Source organism: Spodoptera frugiperda, chromosome 30 (genome assembly GCF_023101765.2).
Source record: "Spodoptera frugiperda isolate SF20-4 chromosome 30, AGI-APGP_CSIRO_Sfru_2.0, whole genome shotgun sequence".
In the NCBI taxonomy this organism is placed as follows: domain Eukaryota; kingdom Metazoa; phylum Arthropoda; class Insecta; order Lepidoptera; family Noctuidae; genus Spodoptera; species Spodoptera frugiperda.
The window spans coordinates 11,537,069-11,547,779 of NC_064241.1; the positions used below are offsets into that span (position 1 = coordinate 11,537,069).

Sequence of the window (10,711 nt, forward strand, 5' to 3'; positions counted from 1 at the left end):
GAGACCACGCAAAGAGTTATTCCATGCGAGAATCGAACCCGCTACACGTTACGCCGCAGCCACCGCGCCAACTAACCGTGCAGTTAAATGTCTCAAGTATGACGAGTTTGAATGATGCTTAGTAAGTGAAGAATACATCGTGACATTTACAAATGAATTTCCAGCAGCCGTGATCAACGTAAACCTTTAACACTGCTATCACCTGCAAACCAAGTATGGAATTTAAGGTATGGAATTCCTTTATGTAGAGAAGGAGGTCCTTTTTAAGTACAGGTCTATAGTCCAGCTCTCTAGGACTCTCTAGAAGTTAGTACTCCCAGTCAAATACGAAATCCCTTTGTCGGTTTTTATCACATCCGAAGAAAAGGAGTTTTGGCAAATTGTACCGTGCCGCCACCACATTACTGGAGCTGGTATAGAAATATTTTGTAAATTATTCCAACTTCCACTGTATTTTGTTAGTAATTTGCATCGCATTACAGAACGGACTCGTCACAGGATAATGCATGATAATTGTTAACAAAAGTTCTACCGCCACGTCGTCCATTTTTGTGCTAATTCCACGTGAGAATTCCGAGAGTTTCCAACTGGTACCTGTATAGCGAAATTTTCCAAATAATTTAACATTATATTTTACATTGAAGGTACAACAAGGTAACTTTTTGCATTTTTTAAATTATGACCCACATAGAGTGATACATGTGAATTGACTTGGCATTTTCACACCTACAATGTTATAAGCATAACTTATTGAGGTATATCGGCAAAAATAAATACCAAAATTAACAAATTTTATTCATATTAAATCACCTAAATAAGTATAACCTACAACACAGTTAAGTAATATTACAATTACAGAGGAATCGACAAAACAAAAGTCTCCTTTCATTCATCATATTCCTCTAAATTGAACACAGGAGCCGGTGACGTCATCTCTGTGACGTCCTCATCATCCTTTCTATTCGAATTGATCATGTCTAGCAGATCCACCTTCTGCATGGTGACCGTGACCAAATCCTTCAGAATCTTCCTGATATCATTGTCCTGGGCGATCAACCCTTTTATCTTCTCTTTGGTAAACCCTGAGAAGTCTCTTCTTGTCTGCGGTGGTGCTTGTATCTTGGGTGGAGGCAGTTTCACCTTCTTTTTTCTCCTTTGTATCATTTGCTGTTGAATACCCATCCCCGGCTGATGAGGTTGTTGAATCATTGGTTGTAAACTCTGGATCGGCTGGAAGTTATTAAATTCTGAATGTCTCATGTAACCTGCTGATGGGTAGTTTCCCCCACCACCGATACTACCACCCCCACCCACGCCGCATTCGTTGCCGCAGGTTAGGGCGCAACACATCTTTGGGAAAGGACATTCTGGCTGCCTGGGGGGTGGTGGCGGTGGCGGTGGTGTTCGTGCTTCATATATCATTGGGGCGGATTTTGGTGGGGCCTCCGTCTTGCCCTGCCGCTGGCAATCCTTGTAGTACAGGAGGTTCTCTATGCTGTCCTCGTCTGAAGACGACGATTTGTATTTCTTCGACCTCGATTTTGTTCTTACGACTTGTGTCATGTATACGGTTAGTATAAACTGTAACAAAACGTTTTATATCTGTTAATTGTCATATATCATAACTTAAGAAATACTTAACAACCTAAAATGCGCAATAAACCTATCATATACAATAATTCGGCAAAATGTGTCTAAAAATGGTATTGGTATTACAAGTACGTTTACGTTATAAATCTAATGGAACTACTACCAATAAATAAATGCATAGCAATAAAAACTAAATAACATACATTACTATGACACAATAAAACATCATTCAAAAACAGACAGGTCACAAGAATGTTTTACAAAATAAAAACAAATTGCTCACAACTGTCCTACCTAGGCAATAAATAAAGAGACATAACATGAGGCTCACAGCTCTACTGACAGACTGACGGACAATTTGGTTTTAAAAAGTGCCTACTTCGAATTAATTGATATAAATGCTTTGATTTAACACATCTCCTATTCCTGAAGGTATGCACTTAACACTGATTTTTAATATCGTCCCAATTTGCGATTTTAGACTTCGAAAATCTTTTGGAAAAGCCAAAAAAGACATAATACTTTGACGTCAATAAAGAAGAAAGACCAAAACAAATAGTTTTATTAATAATTATTATTTTTTTAAACTTACAATTTGAAGAAAGTCCATTGTTTCGCAGAGTTCGCATTGATGCTGTGGCTCGCACATACGCTGTCCATACACTGATGCTTGAAGGAAATCGTTTACCGATAGTTTTGTAAACACGAACAACTATTTGTCAAAAATCGATTTGTTTTTTGGCCTTACATTGCTTAGCACGCTTCATTACAAGTTACATTAAAAGTTTTTAGAGTATATGCCCTTAATTTGATACTATTTTTGTCTAGAAATCCAGAGATAGATAGATATCAGTTTTGTGTAGACACCGAAAATATGTATTTACTGTATTCTAATTTGTAAATAATGTTACTTGGAGTAAAATTAGTGCTCTTCATAAAGACTATGAATGACGAATGATAGGGTGGGAGTAGAAAGAAAGCAGAAATTAAGTCGAATTTTTCTTTTTGAGTTTCTAAGAAAACAATGGAGTTACCAATAGCTCTATTTTGAGTGTTATCGGAAAACGGTAAAATTTACACGATAGCAGTTTAGTGTTATCCTTTTTTTTGTTTTACATGCCTAACTGTTTGTCCTTGATCCTTATCAAGATCATTTGAATGGTCATTAATTTAACGTATATCTTTTCCCAAACTGTTAGTTAGTAATATGTATTGGGGACAAACTGGACATTATAAAAACTGGTAAGTCGTTAGATTTATCTGCTTATTGATTAATGGATTAATATTCATTCAAGCATTTTAAGAACTCCAAAGAGAGTTCAACTCTTAAGTTAGATTTGAAGTATACTTGAACCTTCCCAGGTTAAAATCCCTTTTAAAAAAAGGTTTGGAGATCACAGTTCAGGCGTTAGTTCTATCAGAGAACGCTGCTGCCCAGTGATTTTCAAATGCAGGTTAGTATTTTCTTAAGACACCCGCGGGAAGAGTGGGCTTGGTGACGAATTCTACTCTCCCTCTCCCGTCACCATTCAGCTCAAGTTATCAAATTCGGATACAGAATATCATTCAAAAATAAACAATTACATATAATATACAAATTGCATCACCCAAGCTCTCAAACACATGAATAGACCGATTAAGTTAAACCTCTGATTTAGTACAAGAGCCTCCATCGATCAAAATCACCGCTCCTAATCTAGTACGTGAAGCAGTGTTAATGAAAGAAGTACAAAACAATTACAACAGCCCGTTATCAGTTCATAATAAAATGAACTCGATAGTGTAAGCTTATCAGCATTATTAACAGCCACTCTGTAAGCAAGCACTTGAAATGTATTTATTACATTGGTTCATGATATCGACTTGTTTTTCATTCACTTGTTTGTTTGTTTTCAGCTTGTTGCTAACCCCATCATTGGTTTAGTTGTAGGCTCGATTGTTAGGCTAAAGTGTGTTACGGAGCTAGGTACCTAGTGGATTTACCGGGGCTCCGGCTCTAAAACCAGGAGTAGGAACGGTGATTTTTAGTCAGTAAGAGTCTGACACTCGCTTTCGCCTCGCCGCTCGCCCAAGGCGGGAGAAGTCATTGGATGATTTTCCACCCTTATAAAAACTTATTGTATAATATATTACTGTTTTGCAGGCTCTTTTGAGGTTGCACTAAAAACTACCCCGTCCCTACTCCTGCTTTGCAAGCTGGAGCCCCGGTAACCCGCTAGGCAGTCTGCAGCTCCGGGTCAGCATCAGCCCTACTGGGCCTTATCTGTGGTGGTCTGATGGCTCTTTGAGGTGTACGCGGAACGCGACGCGCTTTACGCACGGGTCTGGTTCTGGTCGGGAGGCGAATTACCTTAGCTCGTCGTCCGCGGACCCGCACTTAGGGAGGCCAGCGATTACCGGAGCAGGTCTACTAAGAGGTCTCGGTGCTCCTTACAGATGTAGAGGGTGGCCACCAAGGAGGTTTTAGTGAGGTAAAAATCCCACACTCCATAATCTTTTTATCCCCAAAAAACTAGGCGCCATTTCAAGGTTACCCCACGACATCTAAAAAAAAAAAAAAGGAAGGCCAGCGATCGTCGCGCGTATATGATACGTTACATAAACTCTCGACCAAATTGAAAAAAAAAACGTAACCATATAACACATGAAGACATTTATTGACATCTGAATCTTCTACGAGGCCAGGAGCTCCTGCTCGAGTTGTGACATCTTCTGCTGTTTGGCCCGCAGCCTCTTCTTATAGGCCTGCACCTCATTCAGGATGTACTGGTGGATGGCAGTGAAGTGGGGGTTCCCTTTCTTAGTCCTAACACGCTTTTCATGCAAATCCTGACAATAATGATACCACCATGGCAGAACTACGTAATGGGCCTCCGCTTTTAAGGACATTTCTTTGCAGAATTCTGTGCTAGGAACCCTAAACTTTGATTGAAGACTCAGGGTCTCATCGAAGAATTCCTTTGGTAGTTCGAAGTCGTTATTCTTGCGAGATAGTCTTCGTTTGGTTCTGGGGACCAGACGACTCTCTATCACCATGAGGTGGATGATGGTGATGATTAGCAGCTAAGGACAAAATTGGTGATTAATGTTGGAAAAGGGTGGAAATCCTAAGTACATTATGGATGCAATAAATACTTGAATACTTGAAAAAATATCTAAATAAGTGTCTGTATGAAATAAACGCATCAAATATTTTTCTATTCAAAAAATTTTCAATATAGTTTTTAAAAACGTACCCATGTCAGTTTAGTCGTTGGTCCACACATGAATAGCTGAGCAGTTCTTTACAAAAATGTCCCACAAAATATCAATAGCACGTGTAAATTAAAAATAAAAATTACAATGAATAATGTCTAACACATTATTGAAACAATTAATTTCGTCTATGCACGTGTTCAATGTGCAATTAACCGTGTAAGTAATTCACACATACACACACTCCACACATACACAATAGGTATGTTGACAAGGTATGGAAATTAAAAATCTATTTAGTCCGTCTGTTAAGTAATGAAAAAATTTTAGACGAGACAAGACGGACATCACAATAAAATTAGTCATCTACCCTTTTTTTAAGTGAGGAAAATCAACCAATGACTTCTCCCGCCTTGGACGAGGCGAGAGGGAGTGTCAGACTCTTACTGACTAAAAATCACCCCGTTCCTACACCTGCTTAGTTATCTAACCCTATTATCGAATTTTACCTATGTAATTCTAAAAAAAGGCTGGCTTTCGGAGCTTTAGTAAAACGTAAGATAATAATATGTTAAACGTAACGCAACCTTTTTCCAGGCTAAAGTTCACGATCATATTATGAACCCTTAAATTATTTTGAAACAAGAAAAAATAACCTTAAAGAAAGACCATAAAAAATATATCTCCCAACTGATACTAAACTGTGGGAACTCTGGCCTAAAACGCAAAGAATATTTCTTCACAGATAACAAATAAAATTTAATATAAATAGTACGTGTGTTTAGGGAAAATGGCGCCAAAATTCTGAGGTTATTGCGGTTGCAAAGGTGTTTATACATTTTGTCTATGGATACTTTTCTTTTTTTGAACCGAAGCGTTTTCACCCCAATGTATGAATGCTTACATGATATTATTTTTTGCAATCCATTCCTGATTTCACGCTCTATATATTTTTGGTATTTGTTGTTTGAGAATATTTTATTTATACTGTTACATATTGGAAGGGAAGAAAATAATCATAAAAATGATGGTTTCAAATTCGTATCTTAAAATTTTACACGTCCCAACCTGAACATATGATATTAAATTACTCTAGAACGAACTAACGATTATAATTTCCCATAGGTATACAGGCTTCCTAAGTTTTCGCATATAATTTATTGAATATCATCGTCAATCTAATTTATTTTTTTAAACTTAATAGGATGGCGCTTGGCCTTCATCTCGCCTAGTGGTAAGCGATGATGTGGCCGACGATAAAGCACGCCTACCTTCTTAGTAGACGCAATTTAGTTTATTTTCTAATCAATCACTCGACTAACAACCTTTACCTACCTAAGTGTTATTTATCTCAATGTGATTGGTAATAAAACTATCCAAAAGTTAGTTTAGAGATGTTTCCTTACTCTTAACTGTTGTTATTGTAAAAGTGACATTTAAAAAAAACAATCAATATTTACAAAATATTGTTTAAAAGGAACTTTAAACTCTATTATCAAAATACTAAAAGGTTGAAACTAACTTGTGTACTTAAAGACTGTGTCGCCATTACCAAAAGGTCGCCCATCAATAATTGATTTAATTTTGGCATTAATCCTCCATCTTGGGGTTTACGATCTAATATATTTACTGTGTAGGTGAGTTTGTAATTTTATAATGGTCATAATATGTTTTCAATAGGCTCACCCCTATTACATGGGACTTATAACAGAAATGATGAAAAGTGTACTTTATATAGCGGCAATAGGTGCCGTAATGTGCACGTCTGCCTACCCCTTCGGGGATTAAAGCTCGACGTTGCTACACAACATTTATGAAGATGAAAGATTAGGTCGTTTCCTAGTATTTCAAAAAAATAGAAAATAAAATAAATCTAACCAAAAAAATTTTTCTCATTGGAGATATGAGTTAGGGTACCGAAAAGTTGACTGCACGTGAGGTTGACGGCACGGTTACTGTAGTGACTGGGCAACTGGCTGCCGTTCGATTCCCGTACGGAGCAACACGTTGTGTGATTGCCACAAATTGTTGTTTTGGGTCTGAGTGTCATGTGTATGTGAACTTGTATTTGTGAAAACGCACCCACGATACAGGAGAAAATCATAGTCTGGTACAACATTAAAGAAAAGGGCTGGCAGCATTGCCATATTAAATTAATTTATACTGATGGCTATAATACCAAGATATAAATAATCTGTTCACTTCATTACCTCTATAAACAGCGAAGAAGCAAATCATTTTCAAATGAACCCCTTGCTGAAAAAAAATACATTTTCAAAAATGCTTATTGTTTACCAAGCACTGACCAGAATGGAAACAGCTGTTAACCTATGACTTTTAAAGGGAATACAAAAAGAAAAAGATTCAAACAAAACCCTCGGCTAGAGCTCTCACCACAATAATTTCTTAACCTTTTACATTTATGGCGTACTTCGAACAAGTAACAACAGCCCACAAACAAACATAGGGTAGTCAGAAGGTTCAGTATCTATTTTGCAGTGTAAAATTTTTTAACCCACAGACTATCAAGAGGTAGGTTAGCGTCTTTCATTATTCATTAATTTTATATTCAATTCATAATACAAGTAAATATTTCAACAAAACCCGAAAATTAAAAAATTGGTAGTTTCAAACAAAATAAATAATGAAATTAATTAAGTACCGTATTAAATTCTGTGTGAACAGCTCTATGTTCCTTGACCACAAAAAAGCTGTAAGGTAAGGTAAGCTGTAAGCTGTAGGTTGTCTAGGAATGTTACGGACATGTGGCTTAGCTATTGCAATGTCGTATTTGTAAAGAGTGTTCAAATTAGCTCAAAGAGAATAATTCACTTTTTGGCTAAACTACTTATTTCGCTCATTTTTCGTATATCGTTAGCAAAGATGATAACAAATATATTGCTTACATTAGGCATGAATACTCTGATTAAACCTTCTGCTCTACACCTGTCCCTGCAATATAACTGAGGCCTACTTATAATGCGGCGTACAAAAGGCTCAACGGCGGCGGCGTATTATTTGTCTTTGTTTATAGTAATGCTGCCATTATAGTGATGAGAAATATGCATCGATCCAGCGCACTGTGTTCACTCTGCATTGATATTAAAATCATTTCATTGTAGTGTTGCTGGGTTATAAAGAAACAATGCTTTGAGAGATTGGAAATTATACTATCATTATTTTTTTAATTAAGTGTTGGCTATGCTTTGGTACGATTGGGCCGTCTCGACCGGAGTGATACCACAACCTCACAACAACGCTTGCGTGATGCAAGTGAGGTTACCGGAGGCCCAATTACACCCCTTCCCAATGTCTGATTCCCCAACAACCCTTAAATTCCTAACCCCCAAAAGGCTGGCAATGCACTTGTAACACCTCTGGTGTTTCGTGTGTCCATGGGTGGCGGTGATCAAGGAGATACTTAGGATAACAAAATAATTTACTCTAAATCGTTTACTATAGCTAATGTGGAAATAAACATTTCACTTTCTCATTTATATTCAAACAAATTATTCCTATTCTTCAAACGTTTCTTATACTCCAACACTTCATCTAAAGTCTTCCTATAAAAAGGGTGCACCGTACTAGTCTTCGTTGTTGGCGGTGGTGGTAACGTCACCAGCCATTGGCAGTAGAAATACCACCAGGGCAGTGGTACATAAGGGTTCAGTGGTAACTGCAGCTTCTCCCTACAAATCTTCTTCGTGGGGATGACTAAGCAGGAGTGAGTGTCAGTCTCTGTGCATTCTGTGGCCAGTTCTGTGTATGTCGGGTTGAAGGGACCGAAGATTGGTCCGTAGTCACGGTGATAGCAGTGTACTGACGCTGATAGAAGGAGCATGATGAGGATTTTCATCTGAAATTGATTATCGGAAGAATTGAATAAGTGAACTCGATACAAAGTCTTAGGAATAGGATCCATTTTTGTCAAAAGTTGTATGCGTTGGTTGGTTGTATTACATACACATATAAACGAAAACATATCTTGTGGCAATGATAAGCACTGTAACCTTAGTATGAGTTTGCTTTACGTTTAAAGTAATTAAAACGAGAGCGCGTTCGTCGCTCTGATTGGCCGGCTCGAATAAACCAACCAATCAAAGCGCCGAACGGGCTCTCGTATCGTTTTCGTTCAACGTAAAGCAAACTCGTACTAAGGGTACAGCTATCATCCTACAATCTGTTTGTACTTCAAAGTTTGATTTAGTTACAAACGCGTCAGGAAGTGGGTCATGATTGATTGCCATGTATCCATAGATTCCGGTTCTATCCTTTACTTTTTCTTCTTAAACTTGAAAGGTTGTTATACACACAACATTACTCACATAATTTTAGACTTTGACTTTTAAGAAAGGAAAACATAGTTTGAAGAATAGTTAAGACTTAATATCAGTTATATTTTTTATGGTATAAATCCGTATGGTATTAACGAACAGACGGATCACCTGATAAAAACCGATAGTGCGTTGCCGGCCTTTCAGAGTTCGAGAGGAATCGGGGATTGAGAAGGACAACGAGACACTGAAATATGCCTTATAATAAGGCTAAATAATGAATGGTACTTCCCCTTAACATGAGATATTAAGGAGAAGTGTCTTAGGCACCATTCAAAGATTCCATACTATCACAATTGTTATTAAAGATACCTATATCCATACTCACTTTTTAACAAAATTCTTCAACATCATCAAACACAGAGGTAAAAAAACACTAACTTTAAACGTGATATTAAGTAAAATTATCTTTTATTCACATCTTATATGACTTATCGTGTTATGATATAACGTATAACAGGCTTATATAACAGTTCACATGTAATGCAGTGTTACAACTTATATGAAATGAAATATAAATCGTAATATATATAAAGGCGTTTACACATGATCTTACAAGACTGGTTCGTCGTCGATGTATCGCTCACTAATGTGACCTCCAAGCAAAGGTTCTCAGGTTCAATTCCTGAATAAGGTAAAATGTTACCGACCCGGGTTACCGGGCCTCCGGCTCGAAAAGCAGGAGTAGGAACGGGGTGGTTTTTAGTCAGTAAGAGTCTGACACTCCCTCTCGCCCTGCCCAAGGCGGAGAAGTCATTAGATGATTGCCACCCCCCAAAAATAAGGTAAAATATTAAAGAAGTGCCTGTTTTAAAAAAAACAGTAATTAATAGTTTGGGACCTGGAATTATATGGCAATACAATTTCAATTCAGATATTAATGAAATGAACGAATAAAATAAAATTGATGAAATAAACTTTTTTCTAGGCGTTGCATTACAAACATGAGATGTATTCATCACCTAAACGTCTCTATTAGTTTTATAGCAAAATGTCGACAAAATCTAATACCAATAAAATACGTAAGAACTATAAAACATTGCATCGTTATTGTACATTTCAAAACTCGAAAAACCTTTTCATAAATAAATTCTCAAATATGATATTTTATTATTTACAAACAAAATTCTAATAAGTAATAATAATATTTTGGCGCAAAAGGTACGCGTCCATAGGTCCGCATCGTACGTATCGCACGCAACAGGTTTGTCTTGTATAGAAACTTATACAACTGCGTCCACTGATCCGCACTGTACGGACTGCTCATCGGCAATACCTACATACGATGCGTACCAATGAGGTCATACGGAATGCCGATTCCCCAAAATTCGAGTAAAAGTGACATCGGCAATCCGATATCGCGTTGGCAATTCAAACGCTGCCGACACAGTGGACACAAAATTAATCCCTTTGATGCGACCCATCCGATGCATGCGATGCGTATGATGCGGGTCTGTGGATGCTTACCTTAAATCGCCTCACTCATCGCCTCAATACAAAACAGAATTCTTGTTCATGTTGACGTACCATTCTAAATTCAAAAATCAAACGTGCCTTTTTTAACCGAAAAATGTAACTGGTGGACAACAAAA

The 10,711-nt window shown here is 37.4% G+C and overlaps 2 protein-coding genes and 1 long non-coding RNA gene across 3 annotated transcripts; all 3 read right to left on the reverse strand.

The window, feature by feature from the left end:
- Window positions 1–885: 885 nt before the first annotated feature.
- Window positions 886–2,354, reverse strand: LOC118270075 (uncharacterized). The gene is made up of 2 exons (XM_035585519.2): window positions 2,183–2,354; window positions 886–1,581 (listed from the first exon to the last, which is right to left on the reverse strand). The coding sequence occupies exons 1-2, from the start codon at window positions 2,237–2,239 to the stop codon at window positions 886–888; spliced, it is 753 nt and encodes a 250-aa protein (XP_035441412.2). The 5' UTR covers window positions 2,240–2,354.
- A 1,872-nt stretch (window positions 2,355–4,226) lies between these two features.
- LOC126912797 (uncharacterized) lies at window positions 4,227–4,893 on the reverse strand. Its single transcript, XM_050706744.1, has 2 exons — window positions 4,827–4,893; window positions 4,227–4,653 (listed from the first exon to the last, which is right to left on the reverse strand). Exons 1-2 carry the CDS (start codon window positions 4,854–4,856, stop codon window positions 4,264–4,266), a joined length of 420 nt encoding a protein of 139 aa, XP_050562701.1. The 5' UTR covers window positions 4,857–4,893; the 3' UTR covers window positions 4,227–4,263.
- A 3,355-nt stretch (window positions 4,894–8,248) lies between these two features.
- Window positions 8,249–9,679, reverse strand: LOC126912798 (uncharacterized). Its single transcript, XR_007707446.1, has 2 exons — window positions 9,448–9,679; window positions 8,249–8,641 (listed from the first exon to the last, which is right to left on the reverse strand). It is a non-coding gene; the product is annotated as an uncharacterized LOC126912798 (long non-coding RNA).
- Between the last annotated feature and the right edge of the window lie 1,032 nt (window positions 9,680–10,711).